Here is a 23,592-nt window from a genome sequence, read left to right as displayed (position 1 = left end):
GATGAAGATGTCAAAGGGACAAAGGTCTGAGAATGATTTCATATAAATGTGCAAGCATGAATTCAACTATATGAAAGATACATGGTACATGACCTCCTTCCATAAAGAATTTATAATAAGCAATCACAGTGCATTTAGCAGAGAGCAGTTTATTAAAGTTTATCTGGTGATGATCATGAAGACCACAATGAAATGAAAAGAAAGGAAAAGGAGGGGAAAGAAGATACAGAAGCAAGGAAGAGGAGAAGGAAAAGCAGCTGGGGTCTGAACAGGGACTGACTGGGGATATATGAACACAGGAAGTTGGGACAAGGGAGCTTAGAGGGGCTTGGTAACATGAGAGGTTTTCGCTTGAAACTTTTAGCTCATCACAAAGACAAGGTTTAGGCAGAGTCCAAAGAGGGGTAAGCAGCCCAAACTGCCCAGGTGATCTAACCAGTATGTTTGTCAATACTGTCACTTTACCAAGTAAGGCTAATTGAATAGGAACTGGAAAGCAGGGTTTGCAGGACACAACAGCCAACGACTATTTCTAGAGTATCTACAATGCACCTGGCTGTTGAAACTGGGATGGAAATGTAGCTAAAACCTGGTCCTTTCCCTCAAGGGCTCTCCTGCTAGAGCATCATGCACAGCCTACTGGCCCAAGATAAGGCAAAGGGATAAACTGGACTGTGAGGAGGAGGAATGGAAAGAACTGTCAGACATTAAGGAGGCTCCATTCTCATTCTTCTGACACAATAAGTACCAGGCCCCTCGATAAGGCGGAGTACAGGATGGATGCTAAGAGCAGGAATCTCAGTTACTGTCTGTGTGACCCTGGACAAGTCACTTAATCTCTCTAAATCTCTGTGTCTTTGTCTGTAAAGTGGAGATAATAAGAGCACCTCCCTTCACAAGACTGTGAGAATGAAATAAGAATATGTGAAGCACTTAGAGCAGCAAACCTGGCCCATGGTAAGCGCCATGAAAATGGAAGCTATTATTATCATATTTTTTTAAGTATCCATATGTAACTTTCTGGGTAATGGAAATATGCTATATCTTGACATGGGTGGTGGTTACACGGGTGTCTACAAATGTAAAAAAAATTCACTGAGCTGTACACTTCAGATTTGTACATTTCACTGTATGTAAGTTATACCAAAATTTAAAATATACATTGCTATCAGGTAGGTATTATTATTTTCCCTGTTTGACAGGTGTGCACAGTGAGGCTTGAGGAAGTTAAGCAAATTGCCTGAGATCCTGCACCAGGTCTCACTCTCAGGCATTCAGACTCCAGAGCCTGAGCTCTCAAAGACTGGGCTTGGGTTCCTGCGTTGGCCGAGCGTTGGTCCTCTATAGGGCTCAAGGAGCAGTTACCCAAAGATGCTGTCCCCAACTCTACATGGAGAATCTCCTGCATGAAGAGAGAGCAGCTCTTCCTTCCTCTCTCCCATTCTTTACCCCACCTTCCACACTCTTCTCATCTCAGCTCAGTTCCATTGCCTTATTAACTATTAAAACAAAAATGCCTGCCAAATCACAACCTGGCTGGTGATGAAGTGCACACATGCCAGCAGGGGGACACCCAGCAGAAGACTGGCAGTGATTAAGGACTTGAAGGGAATACACCCGAGCTCTCCAAATTCCTCTGGAGCGTAAGATGTCCCACTAGGAACTGACGGGCACCCATTCTAAGTCTGCATGCAGCTCTTGCCAAGACAAAGCATCAGGCAGGGACGAGTGAGTGATCATAATTTATGAGGTGCTGTAGAAATTAATTTTGTATGTCTCCTCCATTAGCAGTGTGTCTGGACTAACTTTAATATGCAAGTTATCATGTTAATCTTTGATACTAGAAAAGAATGTGCCGTCATTAACCTTCCTAGCCCTGAATTTAGCAATGCAGTCTTTTTTTTTTTACTTTATTTTTGGCTGTGTTGGGTCTTCGTTGCTGCGCGCGGGCTTTCTCTAGTTGCGGTGAGCGGGGGCTATTCCTTGTTGAGGTGCATGGGCCCCTCATGGCAGCGGCTTCTCTTGTTGCGGAGCACAGGCTCCAGGTGCACAGGCCTCAGTGGTTGTGGCTCGTGGGCTCTAGAGCACAGGCTCAGTAGTTGTGGCACACGGATTCAGCTGCTCCGTGGCATATGGGATCCTCCTGGACCAGGGCTCAAACCCGCGTCCCCTGCAATAGCAGGCGTATTCTCAACCAGTGCGCCACCAGGGAAGCCGTACAATGCAGTCTTTTTATTAGCCCTAACAGAAGCAGCATTCTTTCTTGGCATCTCAGTACCCTACCTACCTGTATGCAGCTCTACCAGGCACTTTGTAAAATCTCTGCTGATTCAGAAGCCCGTTTCTCAAACATTTGACTCTAACTGCCCATAAGTCACCAGAAGTTGACTCCGCCTTCCTTTTTTCTTTTTTATTCAGATTCCTCTCAATGAGAATAAATTCTCTGCCGAAGGAGCATTCCACAAAAAGCACATAATGGCCAGTTCTTAGAAGGAGAGGCCCACAGTATGAGGGGACATGAATGAGTTCTGTGTGATATTTATGAAGGCTAGCTCATGCCAGCCTAGCAGTGATTGGTCTTCAGAACCCCAGCATCTCTGGGTAACTAAATTATAGAAGCAGGAACTTTTGCTTCAGGGAACAGGGAAAAAAATTAGGCAATATTGGAAGATTAGCTGTTAAAGACAATAGGAAAATCACCCAAATAGTGTAATCTAGTACATCTTTTTCTCCATGTATTCAATTCATATAGGCATATACCTATTTATAGGTAAAAGAAAGTTACCTATGCCCCCATCTGATGAATAACTTTAATATTCTTATTCCATTCATCCCATACATTCTAACCTTTAAAATGTGATAACAGTGGGAAAATCTTTGATAAATTGCATTTTGCCAATTTTTCTTTCATTCACACCCTCTCACTGAACAGCAAGGTAATCAGAAATTAGAGAACTTTTTAGATGGGGAAAACAAGGTAAGAATGAGGTCTAAAATAGAATTTTAAAATAGAGCCTAAGTAAGTCCCTGAAAAATAAAACCAGTTTCTGTTCTCAACAAATGCAATAGCATGCAGTTTATAATTTAAAATACACACAAAAATACATACATACTGAAACAAAATTGACTACTGACCCAACTTCTTGGATTGTAGGAAAGTTACCAATAATGAGACCTTCAATATATCTCTGGTATATGGGTAGTTTTTATGTTCTCCATTTTGATTTAATAATTGTTTTTCTGGCTGCTACATAAAAAAGACATGACATGAATAAGAAGGAAACTGGGATTCAGCCACATCTATCCTCAAAAGGCTTAGGGCATTCTAAAGGGCAGAATCAAATATTTTCCAAGCTTTAGTTAACCATTTCACATTTTGACAACGTGAAACCTACCCTGTACTCCTCAAAATTTACAGCCTACACTATGGTTTACTTAATTTTTTTCATAAAGGAGATTCATTCTAATCTGCTTACATTCATTTTAAAAGAAAATTTTGCTATTTCAAATGGAAAACCATTGTCGCTTCCCATAGATGGAAGGTAAGGTAACAATCAATACCAGGAAAACAAAACACTTACATTAAATTCTAAGAGGCACTTAAAGCCGAGGTCTGTTCCTTTTGCGCTATCAAAGGAGATTAGCAGAGAAAGATTATAGACAAAATAGCAGAGGTATACAATCCTTGACATAATGAGAAAGATTGAAAAGGACTTGAGAGAGAACGAATGATCTGCTTCTGTGATATAGTACTTTAACCGTGCATAGCTAAAATTATCCTTCATGCCAAGGAAAAGAATTTTGCATGTGGTGGTACATATCACACTTTGAGAAACACAAGTAAAAAGAAAGAAACCAAAATCAGGATCTCTGGCTTCCCATCTCTGCAACTAACCCATGGTGTGATCTTGAGCAGGTCATGTCCACTCTTTGGACCAGTTTCCTCAACTGTAAAATGAGGAGGTTGTGGATTAGGCAATCTCTCCAAGGAGCCGCTCAACTCTATGTGTCTGTGTTTTGTGAAACCTTTAAACGTGTTCTAGAATATTTCTTCATCATCTAAAATATGTGGTTGTTAACTGCATTTATCCTATTATCTGAAACGCTTACCAGAAAGAAATAGCAAAGATTTGAAAAGATCAGCTACTTTGGGGCAAAAGAGCCTTTTGAAGCTGTTGCGTTGAAACAAAAATTGATACAATCGACTGCAGTGCAAGCACAGCAGAAGCTGACTCTCCAGGATATATACCCGTGCACCCCTCAGCTTTAGAAGCCAGTGGGCAAAGCACTGCCTTTAAATTGGCCTTACCAACCATCACGTAATCATTTGCCTAGGTCAAGTGGTAGTGTCTGCCAAGTGAGTAAAAAAGGGCGCTGATTCAAAATACCGGCTTTACTAATGGCAGGCTGAGAGGGGAAGAAACAGATCAGCAGTCAAAAACCAGCTAAGTAACTGTAAGCTTGCTCACTAGCAAGATCTGGTGTAGTTAAGCAAGTTTTTCTCCATCTGTAAAAGAATGACTGTAACCTACTTTATAAGGTTTCCATAAGAAATTATACAAAGTTTAACTATTATCATAATTATGGCAGTACATATGTTTATCCCCTTTCTCAGTTTTTCTCCTGTCTTTATATTCTGGAAAAATCAATTTAAGCAACATTTTATTTTTAATGCTGTACTTTGGCTCCAACTCTGAGAAGATAATAGTGAAAATGAATATAATAATTATAAATAATAATTTATGAAAATAATAATTATACTTACATTAAGTTTAAGCTACCATTTAGAGAACATTATCTACCATCCAGGAACTGCACTAAGCATTATTTCATTTAATATTCACATCAATCCAATTATTATTCCCATTTTACAGATAAAGAAACCAAGAACCAAAGAAGGGATGTGACTTTTCCAAAGTCACTGATGGATACAACTCAGAGATTATGAAATTTCACAGTGTCTCTCCAGATCTCAACAAGTGTGAGTGAGGAGATCATCCAGGAAGTCTTTTTTATACATCTGGGGTCAAAGTTGAATCATAAAAAAAAAAATCAGAGATTACCAAAATCTAGTTTAATAAATTAAGAAAGGTTGAATATTCACAATTCTGAAGGTCTCTTGTGTTTCTTATGGTTTTTTAAAATAAATTTTTAGAGGTAATAAACAATAAGAAAGACTTGAACATCATCTAGCTCTCTCCTCTGAAATCCCCTGGCACTTGGCTTATGCCTCTACTGTAGAAAATTCATCCTGCATTTTAACAAGGAGTGCCTCATTTTGCAAATGAAGGCATGCTCCTTGAGGACATCACCATATTCTTGCCAACTTTGTATTTTCTAAATGGCTAGTCAATGCTTTGTTTATAGCAGAGGATCATAAACATTTGTTGAATTGGAAAAACTGTTTGAAACATTATGTCTCTTCATTAAAGAGGTGGTCCCATCTATCCTGTATGGAATTTGAGATGTCAGAGAGACAAAGATACGGGGATTGAGGTGAAAGCAAAGACATGGACTAAAGATTAAGGTTGGCGGGGCTTCCCTGGTGGCGCGGTGGTTGAGAATCTGCCTGCCAATGCAGGGGACACGGGTTCGAGCCCTGGTCTGGGAAGATCCCACATACCGTGGAGCAACTAGCCCCGTGAGCCATAATTACTGAGCCTGCGTGTCTGGAGCCTGTGCTCCGCAACAAGAGAGGCCGCGATAGTGAGAGGCCCGCGCACCGCGATGAGGAGAGGCCTCCACTTGCCGCAACTGGAGAAAGCCTCGCACAGAAATGAAGAGCCAACACAGCCATAAATAAATAAATAAATTTTAAAAAAAAGAAAAAAAAAAAGATTAAGGTTGGCGGTTGTAAGCATCAAGATGGCACTGAGCCCTAGGGTGGATGAACTCCCCTAGGCAAGAGCGGGCAGAGCAAAACCAGAATACAGCTTAGAACTGGAGCCCCAAGAGTGGTTGCTGAATGAACTGAATTTGCTCCAAGGCAATACTCCTCCTCTCTCTGGGACCCTCATTCCTGACCCTCAGGCATGGAAAGAAGCACGTGGAGCACTGCAGCCCTGTAACATGCACTCTGAGGATGTCCCCATTTCCCAAGACTAACCAGGAGAAACAAACGGTGGAGGGCTCCCCAGCGTTCTCCCCTAGGTTGGCAAGAGAGGGAGAAGGGGGTAGCTGACCAGAGTTAGGCATGGGAAGTAAAATGGTGCAAGAAGCCTGGCCACAAGGAAGGGGCCTGGAGGCCAGAGTTGCCCCCTCCCATGGGACAGGAGTAAGAATACCATCTCTCCTGCTCCACTCCACAAACCCCAGGGTCTGTCTCTCGATGTGTATGGCCCAGATTTCCTGGTGAACAAGGAAGAGGGAACAACACATCTCACTCTCAGAGAATGATTTTATCTTTTTCCTGTTGAACCACGTACAAACCATTTTGCTGTTTGCAGACTGATCCCACCAACTATGGAGATTCACAACTCGCTGTAGGCCTCTGAAACAGCACAGATTCTCCTGAGAGGTAACCGGGACCTGCTTTCTCAACACAGGCCTCAAGCAAACAGCAGAGCACTGCAGTGAACCTCTTGCTACCGGTACTGTAATTGTTTTAAACCTGCAGCTGTAACCGGAGGGGAGCCCAGAACCCCCATAAACCAAACCAAAGCAAACAAAGCACCTCACTACACACCTAGGTTCTGGCCACTCAGGGACACTGGCAGGGGCAAACCTGATGAAAAGCAATTTTTCAGACCCACAGAAATATTTGCATGGAGAGAAAAACCCAGTAGAGCAAGTGGGGCTCTGCTGTCCTAACTGCTGGCCCCTCTCCAAAGGCTCAGAAGACTGGTGGAGTCTCAGGTCCCTCCCGCCAAGAAGCACAGAGCCAGTTCGGACAAACCTCTCAATGACGCGCCATGGATTCACAATGGCCTGTGTGGACAATGTACCGCCCAGGATACATCTGAACACAAGGAGTCCTTCCATATCTTTCATGTTAAACTGACACCACTGCCCTCAAAACCCCAGAATAACTAAGTGCTTTTCAAGCAGTGTTAAGGTTGAAATTGCTGCCTCTTTTTCTATGCTGTTCTAGCAATACAGACTCACCGACTATCAGAGATGGGCAGGATCTTAGACATTCAACTCTCTAATGACACTCATGAGAAATGGAGCCCAGAGAGGTTAAGTGGTTTGTCCAAGGTCATGCAGCTTGTTAGTAGCTTTCCTGGACTAGAGTTTAAATCTTCCCACTCTTAGTACAGTGTTTCCTCCAATAGATTATGTTACCTTCCTCAGTTAAGGTTCCTTCATCCTTTAAACACATTGAGCACCTACTCAGAGCCAATTCTTTGGAATACAGAGAAAACACTCTTTACCTGAACTCAAGAAGGTTGTGCTGTGCAAATGCAAGGAAAATCTCAGAGAAGCATCAGGAAGAGGAGAGCCTCTCAGATGCAGAATGTGTGGATTCTCACTGCATTTGTTTGACTTATGATAAGCCATATGCGAACTGGGAAGAACCCCCTACGTGGCCAGAAGCTGCCAGCATAAGATGCCCAAAGGTACTCTACTGGGTGCCAAATTCTTTTATCTCATCATCATGGGAGGAGGAGTTCATGACCTCCCCATCTGTTTGGGGGAGCCAGCAATGATTCACTAGAGGAAGGTGTGTTAGAATTACACAACACACATTTAAAAACAGAAAACAGGGCTTCCCTGGTGGCGCAGTGGTTGGGAGTCTGCCTGCCGATGCAGGGGACACGGGTTCGTGCCCCGGTCCGGGAAGATCCCACATGCCGCGGAGCGGCTAAGCCCGTGAGCCATGGCCACTGGGCCTGCGCGTCCGGAGCCTGTGCTCCGCAACGGGAGAGGCCACAACAGTGAGAAGCCCGCGTACCGAGAAAAAACAAAACAAAACTACACTTTTATTACTTGGGGGGAGTGGGGGGATAGTAGTGCTTAAAATTTAAAAACCTAATCAGAGCTGACTCTGTCCCACCTGGGTAACAAAACCAGTTGCAACCAGAGTAGAGTGGTAACTGTCAGGACAAAATGGGCTCAAGCTGGGTGGGGAAGAGGCAAAAAAATAAATAAATAATGCTCACCTTGGCACGGTGTGCCCACATCTTAGATGAACCAGAAAGAAAATTCACTGTAGCTCTCTCTGGGAGGGAAAATGACATAGGATGACCTCCTATAGCCCACACTCTCTCTGTGGGGCATATAGTCCATCACCACCCCTACCTTACATCCTGGAACTCCAGGGGATGGGCAGAGGAGAGCCTCGCTGAAAATCAGTTAACGCCCAAAGCAGGCTTAAAAAGAGGGCAGGGGGCAAGGTGGAGTTTCTTCAGGATGGTGCTGAGGCAGTGGATTTGAAGAAGGGACTGCATGGGGGAGATGTGGGGATGGGGTGGGAGGCAGAGACAGAGAGACTGAGACACAGACAGGGAGGTGGTTAGACCTGCACAGCTGGGAGCTAGTGGGCAGTGGAGTGGGCAGAGGGCAGCCCGAACCACCACCTAATCATTCTGTGGTTCCTCCAGAGGTAGCCTTGGGAAGTGATCCCCAGGCCCAGCGCACAGGGTTTTGCTGCAGCACGGTGATACTTGAGTGCCAGCAAAGACAACGTGCCGCGACCATAGGCATGGGCAATGAAAATGAACTAATTCCCTTGCTACTTCCCTAAGGCGCTGACATGTGTCCCTGAACCAGAAAGAAAAGGGACCCAACCACACTAGAGTCGCACTTCCAATGACACAACTGATGTGTGGGCAACTAACTGACCTGAAGGAACCACTTAACGTTTCGGGGCCTTTTCCCCCATCCTCTGCAAAATAGATTGTGGGAAGGGCAGGTCAATTTGTGTGTGTGTGTGTGTTGTGTGTGTGTGTTCACTGCATTTTTAACATTTTAAAATAGACTTTATTTTTTAGAGCAGTTTGAATTCACAGCAAAATTGAACAGAAGGTACGAGTCTCCCACACATGCCCAGCCTCCTCCACGGTCAGCATCCCTCATCAGAGCCAGATCAATTTTCCAGACACTCCTTTACACCTAGAATTTTTTGCGTTAAGTCAAATTGTCTTGGATAGAGAGAGAGGGTGGGGGGAAGGGGGGGAAGGGGGCGAGAGAGAGAAAGAAAGGGAAAGAGGGAGGGAGAGCTGGAGGTAAGAGGGGTGGGGAGTACAAGAGCAGATTTCACTGCTCTTGGGGAAGGAGAAGGAGAGAGTAGCTAGCCTGGTAGATACAGGGGGAAGGTGGCCAGCTTGCTGTACGTGTCAGGGTGACCCCTCTTCAGAGGTTCTCTGAATTGCTGCTTTGGACCATCTCTGGGCAGCGGGTTGTTAACGTCCGTTCCAGCTCAGACGTTCGATTAACCCAGTGGTGCCAAGTTCTTTAATGCACACATGCATACACAATCCTTCGGGTAACTCACAAAATGACCCACTTGCCATGAAGAGCAAGTGTTTAACAGTCTCATTTATGTTAAATAGAGCTGAGGTATCAGGAGCTGCCCCCAAAGTCTGACAAGAGTCTCTTTCTGGACTTTTGTGCCTACAATTTTGGGAGGATTGAGTAAAAGAGACAAGGGTGCGGTGTGAGCACAGCCCCAAGCTTCACCACCATTCCCATTGTTCAAAAGCCTGGAGTGCAGCCAACAAATACGTTTGAGCACAAGTCTACCATCAGTCACTACACTGAATGCTGGGACACGCAGACAATTAAGTATACAATGGATGTTAGGAGCCTGGGGTTGAATCCCAGCTTCCTGTGTAAGTCTCAACTTCAGCACCTTCAAAAAAGGAGATAATAGCACCTATAAGACAGGGTTGACATGAGGCTCCATGAAGAGGATGATATATAGTTCTCAGCACGTGTAGGTCCACAAATCTCCGAATGAAAGGGACCTGATGTAACCCTTGATCCAAGTTTCTCATTTGAGAGACAAAAAAAAATAAAACTCAGAGATTTATTCACTTCTAAGTTGCAATAGAAAACTGCAGAACTGAGAATTCAGGTCTCCTGAGCTCCACTTCCACATTCTGTTCCACTATCAAATGATTACAAATAATAGTAATACTAGTAAGAGTTACCGATGACGATGATACTCCATTTATGAGTCCTCACTAAATGTCAGACCCCACCTGGCCTCTCCCAGGCATTATCCCATGTCATTCTCACAGTAAACCAACGAGGTAAACATCCTAGATTGTTCCCATTTGACAGAAGAGGAATCAGATGCTCCTAGACAGGAAGTGTCGTGGTTAAGGCAGCAAAACCAGGACTTGATCCAAGTCCTTGTTCTGAACAAGTGTCCTGGGCTGTGCGTACTTCAGAAATGAGATGTCTCTCCTCAAATAATTTTACCCTCTTTAGCTAAAGCCATAATTACAGCCTCATTTGCCTTTGGATAATTGGCTTCCCTCTTTGCTCTGGTGTCTGGTTCCTCTTGGGCAGCCGCTCCAGCCTGGAGGGTGTCACACTCAGCACATCCACTGTGGCTGCCCAGGGCTAATGAGGGCTCTCAGTGTGGTTGCATTTAAGTGCCCGGTGTTGCAGGGAAGGTCCATGCACAGACATACCCCCTACCATCAAGAATGACGGCAGGGCTGTGAAAACATGTCCCTCCCAAATGGGAACATGCCGCTCCAGCTCTTTAAGAGAGGACAACATGATCTGCTTTGCGCTGAGCCTATCGCACAAGGAGATAGAAAAATCCTGTGGGCGAGTGTGTGTGTGTGTGTGTGTGTGTGTGTGTGTGTGTGTGTGCGCGCGCGCCCCCGCACGCACGTGAAGAGGAGGAAGAAGGGAGAATAAGAATCCTCGACAAGCACTAGAAAAGCTGGATGAGATTCATGCCCAACAGTGAAGAAATAAGGAGCACAGAGGACAACCATTTGTCTATTAAGACAATGAATTCCAGTAAGTTTTTCTTGCATAAAATTAAATGAATCCAAATGTCCCTAAATAGGAAAACAGTGAAATCAGTTATAGCCCATCTATACAACAGAGTCCTATGAAGTCCTTAGAAATGGCATGGGAAAATGTTCCTAATGATTCTCAGTGAAAGAAGCAGATTACAAACCTGGCAAAACATTATCCCAGTTATATATAATATATGATACAAAAGAAAGGAAGAATAACAATGTTTACCTCTAAATCATGAGATCACAGGTGCTTTTATTTACTTCCAAATATTCTACAAAAACACAATATTTTTATAATACTAATTTCTATGAACAATAAACATCATTTTTTCCAACAATGGCCCAGCATTCCCAGGAGAATGCCTGATAGAGGTTACGGTGTGGTCTGAGGCCCTCATTAGCAAGGGAGTGTGTCAGGCAAGGATGAACCCTGAGCTCTCCTAAGGCTTGAAAGGCAGTGGTCTTCAGTGAGACAGTGCTCCAGCCCTGACACTACAAGTTCTCCCAAAGAACTGTTTTCTGGAGAGGGCCTACATCATACTCACTACCCCTCAAAGTTCAGCTGACATCCTAGCTCTTCTTGTCCTCAACATTCCAAAAGCACTATTCTCACTGAATTCCAATAGTAGTCATTCTTATGGGATTATTTGTAAATAACTCTATAAATTTATAATACATTTATTAAAACCCTATAAATTATTTAAAACCCTGTAAGTTATAAATTTACACCAGAGGCTGCTGTGCTGGGTCCATATGCAGATTTTATTCAGCCTGAAAATATCATTTAAAACCTAAATCAGCAGGTTTCTCATAAAAAAAAATTTGTGGGACCTCTCTCTCAAAAGAAAAAAAAGAGAGATAAGGTAGCATTGGGCCCACATATTGACATAGATAGTAACAATCACTTAGCATTGATTCACAGCTGTCCTATATACCCAGTGACATGGACTTTGCCCCAGTCCTCACTGCTCCCTATTGCTCCCCACTCTGAGCTGCGTGTGGATTGATCATTTTCACTCTTGTTTCCTTAGTAGTAGAGAAATATTTTTCTGTATACTTATCTCTGTCAAAGGTGGGGAAATGAATGACTAACCAAATGGCACTGTGCTTTAGGGAAAAAATGAAAGGAATCACATTTCTTTGTGAAGTGAAGAAAGTTCTCACACGTTTACTAGGCAAATGGAAAATCTGTTGTAAAAAATACAACTGAAGATGACATTAAGTGTGTTTGTGTGTGTGTATATATGCATATTTGCTTAGGTTATTATATATATTATATACTATATATAAAATATATATTTAATATATTTGTTTAGGTTACTATATAAAATGGCATAATAACTATCACTCTGTACGTTCATTTCTATTACCTTCATGGCCTATGTGGGCTCAAGTTTGAAGATCTTTAGGGTAAGTCTTTTCTCTCCCAACTGTAAGCTCCCTGGGGGGCGCTGAAAATTTTCTGTTCCAGATGCCATATTGCACAGCAGTTTAGAGAGTGGATGTTGAAATCAGACAGACCCCATTTGGAATCCTGGCCCTGCCATGCTACTTGACCTATGACTCTTGGCAAGTTTCCCAACCTCTCTAACCTTCAGTTTCCTCACCTGTAAAAGGGGGTATTAATATCTACACTTTACAGGGATGTCATGATAATGAAATGAGATAATGTGTGAAAAGTCTTAGCATAGTGCCTGCCACAAAACAGTTAAATAAATGGTGACCATGAAATTATTTATTACTGTATTTCTTTCACATTTCCCATAACACAGTGTTGCTACATTTTTAGCTTTTCAATAAATATTATTGAATTAAATCTTCAGCTGGTCTTCAATTCAACTGTATCATGGTCTTAAGGAAACTTTCTCCTATTCTAGGAAGATGTGGAGAAAAAAATCGGCAAAATCAAACTTAAACAGGTCAACATAAAAGTCTCTGAACATTTTAAAACCTGCCTCAGTATAATTCAAACCATCTATAACTGTAACTTCACAATGAAAACAAACAAAAAATTTGGAGTAAACATAGAACCTTTTAAAGATTTATATAAACTCTATCCTTTTGTGTGTTTCTACTTGTCATTCCAAAATTGGAAAAAATCCCATGGAACTTGGTTTGAAAGGTGTGAGAACAGCCTGATTTTGCTCGTTAGTTTTAATGAGGTAAATTGTTTTTAATTGCACAAGAGTTGATTTGGTTTACCACTAAAGAAGTAATCTGGGATTCTCTGCCCCACACTCCGCCCCCAAATAAACTGTATTCTGTAATGTCATTAAAAGCTGCTATTCTAAGTATTTGAGGAGGTTCAAGAGGGATTCTTTTCTTTGATTGTATGCCAACTTTTTTTTTTAACTTCAGCCAAAAAAAAAAAAGAGGACAGTTTAATAAATCTCTCTTGGATTTGTTCTGCAGCTTATTAAATCACTGTCTTCTCTGATTCTGGATCTGAAGGTTTCTTTCTGACATTGAATTCTGAGATCAGTCACATCGAAAAGGGAAGAGATGTAAGGAACAGCCCCTTCTCAGATCTGCAAGTGTAGAAGGGACGTTTTAGAACTGGAGGTAGCTTTGTAACACTGTAGGTGGGAGGGGCAAGCCCCTATCTGAACAAAGATCTTCGATGCCTCCAAATGCTCTGAGGAGAAAAATCTTAGATTCTCAAAACTCAACAGCTCTTTCTGGAAGAAAATAAATTGGCTCCAGTAAGAATATCCTTTTACCTTTCCCAGGGTTCTGAGCCTTACTGTGTGATCTTGAGGGCATCGTGCCACTTCCCTGCATCCGTTTAACCTTCTATAAAATATCCTCATTCCTCACTCCCAGCTCAGGCAGGACATTTAGAAGTGTTGGGGGCAATATATGGGAGAAGGCGTTTTTAGGCACTAAATGGTGTTAGAAAGACTCAGCAGTATTGCCATTGTCACTCAGGGAATGTTTTTATAAATCAAAGATTTTCATGTCGGTAGAGCTCTGGAAAATCTTGCTCAGTCTCATGATTTTATAGTTGTTCTACAGAGCTTAAGTGACTTGCCGAAGATGACACAACTGTGCAGTAAATGAGATAATGTACATCAGTGTTTGTCGCAGTGCCTGGTGTATAATAAGCACTCAGTAAACCTCACCTACAGTTGCTACTGCTGACATTATTGTTGCTATTATTCAGGTCTCCTTACTCTCAGTTCAGTGCTCTTTGTATCAGATACATACAGAAACTACAAGAAGCTTGCCCCACGGGCCCAAGAAATTTCTTGCTATAAGAAAAATGATCATTCCAAGAAACCATCTCATTTTTTTCATAACTGAGAAGGTCCAAAACCTGGAGAAGTGTTATTTCTTGGCACATAGTTCCCAGGATGCTAACATAACACAGGATCCGAATTTGGGGCCTTGCTTGGGAAGGAGAAGCTATCCCTTTCTCCTGACCCTTCTGACCCTTCCACCCACAAGTAACACAGAGAAACTGCACACTGTGGACCAGGGATTGAATCCAGGCTCCAACAACCCTGCCCTCAAGTCCCCAGGGAAGAGCAATGTCCTGGAAATGGAAAATGACACTGACTTGGAGAAAGGAAAGACTGGCCAACACTTGAAACTGGGAACGCTATGTGGCCAAATGGCAAAAAAGACAAAATCAGACTCCTACCTCACACCATACATAAAACATAAGCTCTATAGGTTGATTAAAGACTTGTGTATCAAAAACAAAACTATGAAATTCTTAGTAAAAATATAAATGAAAATCTTTCAGACTTTGGTATTGAGAAAGATTTCTTAAAGATGACACAAAAAGGTTTGACTGTTAAAAAGATGGATAAATCTGTACAAAGAGTAAGAAATGAAAAAAATATATATCTTAAGTAAAATGAAAAGACAAGCTGTAAGTGGGAAGAAGATTCTCATAATACATAAAATCAGCAAAACATGAGTATGAAGAATATATAAAATATCCTGCAAGTTCATAAGAGGAATACAACCAACCCCAAAGAAAAATGGACCAAAGTCATGGACAGACATCACAGACATGAAACCCAAGTGACAAGAAACACAAGGAAAGATTTTCAGTGCCACTGGTGATCAAGAAACTGCAGATCAAGACAGTGATGACGTATGTTACACCCATTTTACTGGCAAATTTTTAAATTGGGACAATATCAAGTGTTGAAGAGAATGCAGAGCCACATAATCTCTCATCCACTATTGCTGGGAGAGTAAATTAGTGCAAGCACCTTTGGAAACGCGTTTAGCAGTACCTCCTAAAGTTAAATATTCAGATCTCCCATGACCAAGCAAATCTACTGGTAGTTATATGCTCCACAGAGACTCTTGAACATGTACAAAGAGAGACATGTACAAGAATATTCTTAGCAGCAATGCTTACAATTAAAAAAAAAAAATCCGAAACAACCCAAGTGCCTAAAATTGAAAGCATGAGTGAATAAACTATGGCTTATTCACACAATAGAATTTTCTACACTCATCAGAAAAATGACCTCCAACAGTTTGTAATATGAATGAATTTTAGTATAATATTAAGTGACAAAAGTAAGTCCCTTCAAATTACTCATAGTTCAATACCCTTCTTTATAAAGCTAAAATAACCAAAACACTAGAGATATGTATAGATGCACTAACACTGCATTAAAGCAGTGGAATGATTAACAAAAGATTCAAGAATGGGTTACCTTAGGTGGGGAAAGACACACATAGTTATAGGTAGTTGATTGTTCAGTTTCTAGTGTTTGGTTTGGGTGGTGAGTACAAGGATGTGTAATTTATTATTAAAAATAACTAACTAAATATGTTAATAAATAAAAGCAAGCCCTTGTGTGGACCAGTGATGAGCTACATTATGAGTCGAGTATTATGACAACCCCTGTTCTCTACAACTGAGGTCCCATCTTCCCTTTTCCTTTGTTTTAAGGGACACTGGTCACTGAATAATGGTATATTTTACTGCCCAGGTGCACAGACTAGTTTCTGAGAGTGGATATCAGTGAGGCCCTAGGCAGACTAGGCACATAAAGAAATAATATATATCCCTTATCCGTAAGGAGCTCTCTCCAGCAGCATAGATAGTCGCACCAACAGACAATGAGAGAGAGAAATGCCAAGTATCAGGGTGAGGTCTCTGCTATGTGTTGTGGGATCTGCTCCTCTTTGCTGCACTGCTCTCCTTCCCCCACTCAGGCTCTAGGAGCTCCGCTTGCCAACTAGAGAGGGTCAGTCAGGGGGCCACCTGCATCAGAATCCCCTTGGAGGGCTGATACCATGCACATCCCTGGCCCCTCCCCAGATCTGCAGTGTCAGAATCTTTGGGGTAGGGTCCAGGATTCTGCAATTTTAGCAAACTTCCCAGATGCTCCTAAGGTCTGAGAAATCTTCCCCGCAGAGATTCTATGTCTTGCTTTATCCCCTTTGAGAATCCAGGATAATATTTTGAATGTGCTACTCTCTACTGGCACACTTCCCCCCATTGGTCAAGAACCCTGGCAGCCATTCCATTGTTATAGCCCCAGGGAAGAGAGATGAGGAAGGCTTCCTCAGAAAAGAAGATACTATAGAGCAAAAAGGTAGCGGCCCCGGAAGCCACAAGACATGTGTGTCCCAACATGCCCACCTTGGACTAAAGTCCCAAAGAGAGATATTTTAGATAGGTTGTGGGAAAAGGCAAAAACAGAGTCTCTCTTCCCTTTCCTAATTGGGTCCCTGGGACCTGGTCCCAGACACTATTTTGGAGAGGGAAGGGGAACTATTTTGAAACAGAAAGACTTGTTAAATCTGAAGCCACAAGATGTCATTGACTGAAAATTTTAAGTTGCCACAGTACAAAGCGAGGTGGAGACTCAAAAAGATTAGATTAGATTTAGAACAAACAAAACCAAGAAGCTTCATCGTCTTTGCACGTTGAGTGTGGTGCAGAAATTTGCAAACTGGCACGGCTGTATCTGCACTACCACCCCAGGGCCTGTCCTGCAGCAGGGACTGAGTAAATGCGGAATGCGACTAGGCTGAGATGCCTGAGACATCAGGGAAGACGCGCTGCACACTTGATCTTGGGTCAGGGTCTTAAAGGGATGAGTGGGAGTTCCTAGTTAGTGTGTCTAGGGGTGGGAGTAGGGAATGGGGAGGGGGGGTGGTGGTGCAGTAGAAGGTATTCCGGGCAGTATTCACGAAGAAAAGAACTGTGGAAGGTCATGTATGGTGCCAGGAGAGACGAGGAGCCAGCCAGGAGCCCAGAGCATGTCCTCGGAGGAAGAGGACTTGTTCCTTTCCTGCCTTGTCTTTCACAGCAGTCTTAGTACCCAGCCTGATGTGGACATCCCAAGTCCCAGGCAGCCTGCTTATACCACTTCTCACTGCAGGAAAGCTGTGCTTTAAAAACCTGCAGTGACATAGCAACCACTGGCAGCTAGAGTCCCATCTCCTGCCCAAGCAAAGGTCCCCGTACACAGCTGTCAGAGAGTTGCCCAGTATTTGGAACAGGGGCAGAGAGTGAGGAAGGAAGAAAAAAATCTCTCAGGAGGAACAGTGTGGCACTTTTTTCTAACATGGAGAAGGAAGCATTTTCAATAAGAAAATAAACATATCTTCTCCTTTTTATTCATTATAAGAACAAAGCATGGTGTAGTGGAAAGAAGAGGAGTTTTGTTATTCAAAGGACTTGTGTTCCAAATCCAGCTCCACCACTGCTACCTATGGGTAGCAGAGACGATCATCAAATATGCCATGCATTTCCCTTCAGTTCCCAGATTCCCTTGCAACTAGGTTGGGAACATGTGATGGGGTCTGGCCAGTGGACTGCGGGTGGAATCTCTGGGTGTCACTTTCAGGCTGATGTAGTTGAAAGTGGTTGTACTTCGTTCCTCGCTCTCTTCCCTGCTGCAAAGAGGCCATGGGTACAAGCTGGCATAGCTTCACAAGGGACAAAAGGCGTCTGACCTTCCTGACCTTTATCAGACTTTGCACAAGAGAGAAGTAAACCTTTGTTAAACCACTGATATTTGGAGATTGATTTGTTACCCCAGAATCACATAGCCAAATACACTAATGCACTAATACATTGTAATATAACCCTTGGTCTCATTGGGATGAAAGTTACTTGACTCTCTAGGCCTTGGTTTTCCCATCTATAAGATGAGAATAATTATACCTATGTAATTGGGTTGTAAGAATTTACTATATGTTTATGTCCTATATAGCAAATAATATATAGCTGGCATTTAATAAATGTCTCTTCCTTTAAGATGCAGTTGATGTCATTATTATTCCTGTGGTTATTACTGTTATACAGGGGATACAATAAATGTCTTTAAATAAGCAGCAACTGTGTCAGGCACTCTACTCGTTGTTTTACATGCATGATCTCATTTTTGTAGCTAAAGAAACCAAGCCTCAAAGAGGTTACTTGTTCAAAGGAACACAGAGCTAGTAAGTGATCAAGTCAGGATCAGAAACAGGGATTTCCTAAACCAAAAGTCCATACTCTAATGGCAACATTCCTACTCACATTTCTCAGATGTGGAACCCCGGAGGCTCAGAGATGTTACATAAGTTCACCAAGCAAAGCAATAACTGTTAGAACGAGAGGACTTTTCTCTATTCCAGACCAGTGTTGCAATGATGTGATGATTCGAAAAGATAATCCCCCGCTAGGGCACTGGACAGTGATGTCTGTGCCCCCTCCCACCACAGAGGCCTCGCCCATTGTGAACTGAGGTCCTAGCAGCTCCGGATACTGTGGGCAACAGATAAGAAGAGGGGGAAAGAAGGAAACTACATCTTGATAAAAGAAAAACTGGATGCTTTGTGTTCAGAGAACGGCTTCTCAACAAAGTTTCCAAAGAAAATCCCACTAGCTGAAAATAAACATTGAAAGGGTTTCCAAATCTCTGTCAGATCTCTGTCTCTCTCTCTTTCTCTGTCTCCCTGTTGGTCCCTCTCTCTGTGTGTCTCTCTGTTTCTCTCTCTGTCTCTCTGTCTTCCCCCCACCGCCCCCTGTTTGTTTTGGAAGTTGAGAAAAGTGAGCAGTGTGGATCCTAAAGCAGTTTACACTGAACCAGATGGCACATGTGATTAGCATCAGACTAAAAAGACACATTACTTAGAGATTAGGTTCTAAGCAGGGACAAATCTGTTCCAAAGGAACAGAAGGTTTGGTTTTCTCGCAGACTCCCCTCAAGAGCTTCCTCGGGGCGTACCTATTCATCCCTTCTCCCATCAGCACCATCAGGCAAGCCCGAGCTGGAGAAAACAGGAAATTCGTCTCCATAGATGTCCCAGTTCTCCTCCCGCTGAACCCGGAAGTCATTCACACAGGGCAAGCCACTCCCTGCGGGACCTCGACTGCTGGTGGCCCCTGACTCCCTCACACCCCAGGCTAACAAGTCACATTATGCCACTGAGTCTGCACAAAAACCCAATGAGACTCGTTCTGTGGTTATTCCCACTTTACAGCCGAGGAAATTGAGACTTATAAGGATTAAGTACTTTACTCAGGATCACAAGTCAAGTAAAAGTTGAGGCGAATGGAGGCTAACTGCCTCCATGAAAGAAGAAAGAATTAAAAAGTGTGCGTGTGTGTATGTTTTAAAAGAGCCCCAAGGAGCAAACCATCCTAGAGGATGTCTGTCAAGTGTCCCAAACTATGTAACTATCTTGAGGCCTGCAGCAAGGTAAACAATGAGGTGAGAAACCACAAACATCTCACCCTGACCTATTCTTCTGGGCTCACATCGCACAGGTCCTATGCAAAAACACTCTAGGGAAATGAAATAAAAATTGGAAAACCCATTCAAAGCAGGAATGAGACATGGATACAGACCAAGGCCTTTTTGTTCCTTAAGTCCTGTGCTTCTCAGACCCTGGAGAAAAACACACAGCTTTCAGGGAAACAAGGAAGCTTAGCTTAGGGTTACGTGCAACTATCAACTATGAAGGGATGCCCTTATTGCAAAGAACCTGAACGTTAGGACAGAAGTTGGGAAAATGAAAGGAGCAGCAGAAATAATAACCACAACACCAGTAATAACAGTGATCACTTAGTATGGGATATTATACTGCTCTGATAAGCACTTTAAACGTACTGTTGGTCTCATCTGCCCACACAACAACCTTCTAAGACAGACATTGCTATCATTTTTCCCATTTTACAGATGAGCTTACTGAAGATCAGAGAGGTTAAGTAAATTGCCCATGGTCACCCAGCTGAAAAGGGGCTAAACTAGGAATCCAACCCAAGAACCAGTGCCCTTAACCAGTAAACTTTCTCCCCCTTCTGCATAGGACCCTCCTGAAGAGAGGCCAATAGGATAGTCTGCCAACATTTCGGAAAGTGCTTAAAAGCCTTCTGGTTCCTCTGCTTGATGTCAGTACAAGTGCTCAAGGCTGTGAGTACAAGCTAATGTCACCGACAATACTCCAGGCAATTTGCACATCTGGCAGTTAGATAAGTGCAGACTTAAAGCAAACTGCATCCCTGAGGCACAGGACAATTCACAGGGAGAACAACAGAAGGGATTTCATTATAACTCAGACTTGGCCAAGGAATCAAACTCCCCTTATTTCAGGGTATAAAGGAGACACTCACCCAAGAGCCTCAGACACCCAGTAAGTTCGTGTGTATGAACTCAGATTGTATTCACTTGGAACTTGAGGATTTAAGGAGAAGGCTGAGCTGAAGTTTCCCTTAGGGTGTTTTTTTAATTTGTTTTTTTAATTGAAGTATAGTTGATTTACAATGTTGTGTTAGTTTCAGATGTACAGCAAAGTGATTCCGTTTTATATATATATATATACATATATACAGATATATACAGATATATATATGTGTGTGTGTGTATATATATTCTTTTTCAGATTCTTTTCCTCTTTTGGGTTACTTTTGTAAGAGGGTTCACTTAACAAATAAAGAGTGGGAGAAGAGTTACCTTTAAGCTGTGCATAAGAGCATACTGCTTTCACACGTGAACCAAGGATGGATAGACTAATTATACATTGCAGCCTCTTTAAAATGGGTCCCCAAAGGGCTCTCTGTTCACCTACTTCTAGTCTCTGTACGTATGTAAAGGTAAGAATTTTGCATTTTCTTTGTAACTGTGTACAACACTGGGGCTGGCCTTCTGTCAGTTAATATTAATCAGAGGGTTTTTACTGAATCTGAAACTCAAAGACGCAGCAGGACTGGCGAGCAGCAGCTGTCCAGCCTGCCCTGTGATTATGCTAACCCTCAGAGGCCACCATCAGCCCAGGAGATGTGACTCCAGTAAAGGAATCACTCCTACTCCTACCAGGCTGGAATTGACACCGCATGCCCAATCCAGGACCGCGCTAACACTCCATCTGGCCTCGATGCTGAGCCGGGCCCCTAACCGTGACTGCCGCTCTGAACAACGAAAGGGAGCCAAGCAGCCCTTGCCCTCTGCTGCCTGTGCAGCACCACACGCAGCAAGAGTCGGCCTTGCCACGCCCCTAGGATGGGACTCACTTCACTTCTACAGTGACACCACTGAAATCCAGAAAGGGACTGCCAGGGCAGGAAGGGGCAGGCATATTTCAAAGTTTTCAGAGTGAGGGTAATTTATTCCGACATGGAAATCAGAAGGTGAGAACCGAGGAAGGCTCACTTAAAAAAAACCCAGTAATACAAGGCATACAGTAAGACTTAACCAGGATTAGTTTCCAATCACCTTACACAAACCACCTTGCACAAACCAACCATGTATGTACTGCGTTAACCTGCTGTCACACATCTGTCTAAATGGTCAGGAAACTCCAGGCATGAATATGAAATCACAAGAATGCTTTTCTTCCCACGCCCTTCTCCTAGCTTTAGTTCCACGGAATGAGATTCAGACAGCAATTCTGGATGCACCATGTCAACCAGACATTAGGGGGGAAAGTCTTTACAGTGAAGTGGTTCCTGAATCTTTAATACATAAATATTCAAGCTTCACTCTGAATAAATCCCGGGTGGGAGATGACTGATCCTCTGCTTTCTAAGACTTCTTATTTCTTGCACAGTTTGCTTCTCACAGAGAGGAGTGTTGTAGGAAATGGTGAATACTGACATCCAAGTCCTACCTGCTCATAGCTGGAGGATGTGTGGCCATCCATCCCACTGATCCCAAAAACAGGGAACCCCAAGGCTCTTGACTGTGGGATGCTGGCTGGGGACTGGTGGTTACCAGAGATCAGTTTGGGTGAGCAGAAGCTCTGACCACAACCATTGCCCAAGTCCACTGTCATTTCCTGCTCTCCAGGAAATACCGTTACGTGAAGAAAGGCAATGTCCAGAGCAGTTGTAGAACATGCTACTATGAGAGTAGTAATAAAAGACCAGGGGAGAATATATAGTTAATGTGTGTTTGCTTGCTTATATAGTGAGTGCCCCTGGAAGCAAACACAACAGGAGACTGAAGCCACTGGTGCCTCTGTGAAGGGATCAGACCTTTACCTACTTCTCACGTAGAGCAAAAACCTCACAGCAAAATGACTCCAAATTTAGCCTCTCAGTAAACTTTCTCAGGAAAACAAACAGTTCAGCCTACGTTTTCCCTAAATTAGTTTAGATTCTGATATCTAAGTCGTCAGCTACTTTCTGCTTTCCCCCTTCATTCAGACCAAGGGAGTTGTTAGAGAAGAAACATTTCCTAACTGCGCAGCATGTGATGAGCACGTGGGGTTTCTGGCACCCCCAACCGGCCAGGATGCTTTGCACTCACCTTGCTTTTTAAAGAGGTTGCTCTGGACTATCTCATTCATGGACTGGACTTTCTGCTTCTGGAGTTTCTCGGGAGGGATGCAGGTATAGAACTCATAGAGGAGTTGGCTAAGGGCAGGAAAAACCAGAGCACGCAGAGCTCGTTAAACCAATGTCTGCCACCCACTGGCACTTACAGTCTGTCCATCCCCAGCCTGCCAGCTCTGCAGGGGCAGAAACAATGTACCTCTTGCTCCCTTCGCCCCCCACCTCCGTGCATGATAAGCCTTCAGTAAGTATGCATAGTTGGTCTTGGTGTTGAATACTGACAGTGTTCAAAGAGATGTGGAAATCTGAAAAGAATATCAAGAAACCCAACCACTTACTGTGTGTATCAGGCACATGTTTTGCACTTGACATCCACTGTGCCATTTAAGCCTCACAATTCTATGACGTAGATCCAATGCTTATCTCAATTTTACAAGTGGGAAATGTAAGGTTTAAAAAGGTTACCTAACTTTCCCAAAGTTACACAGCTAGGGAGGGTCAAAGAAACAAGGGTTCAAAACCAGATTCTAATTTCATTGCCATGCCGTTTTATTCACTAATGTTTTATGCTTAGTAATGTTTTATGATAAATCTTAAGATCAAAAACGTCCTTAATTTTTTAAAAAACTCTGAAAAGTTGTGGGTTAGAACCAGTTTGGGATATGAAAAAGGAGATAGCTCTTTCCAAATACAGTGAAAATAAAAATACCACTGAAACAAAATTACAGCTCCTGTCAGCTTTCCAAAATCAGCTCATTGTGCTTATTCATTCTTTCAAATCCTTATTAAGCATCTGCTTAATATGTGACAGGCAATGTGCAGGGCAGTGGGATACAATAGGAACAGACTTGGTCCCAATTGGCATGGAACTTACATTCTAATGGAGGTCAACGTACAACACAAAAGCAAGCAAATCAA

At 42.9% G+C, this 23,592-nt stretch overlaps 1 protein-coding gene across 1 annotated transcript in view; it reads right to left on the bottom strand.

Moving 5' to 3' along the window:
• The window catches only part of DOCK2 (dedicator of cytokinesis 2), a gene marked incomplete at its 5' end in the record, with an annotated part of 407,839 nt that overhangs the window by 268,951 nt on the left and 115,296 nt on the right, over positions 1-23,592 (bottom strand). Inside the window, one exon of the mRNA XM_082650723.1 lies at positions 22,649-22,755. Within this exon, the coding sequence (XP_082506849.1) occupies positions 22,649-22,755 (107 nt within the window). The remainder of the gene's footprint in view (positions 1-22,648; positions 22,756-23,592) is intronic.

This window comes from Grampus griseus, assembly GCF_964374135.1.
Source record: "Grampus griseus genome assembly, chromosome: 3".
Taxonomy (NCBI): Eukaryota; Metazoa; Chordata; class Mammalia; order Artiodactyla; family Delphinidae; genus Grampus; species Grampus griseus.
The sequence above is the reverse complement of the archived record's forward strand: the minus strand, read 5'-3'. Positions and strand labels throughout refer to the sequence as shown.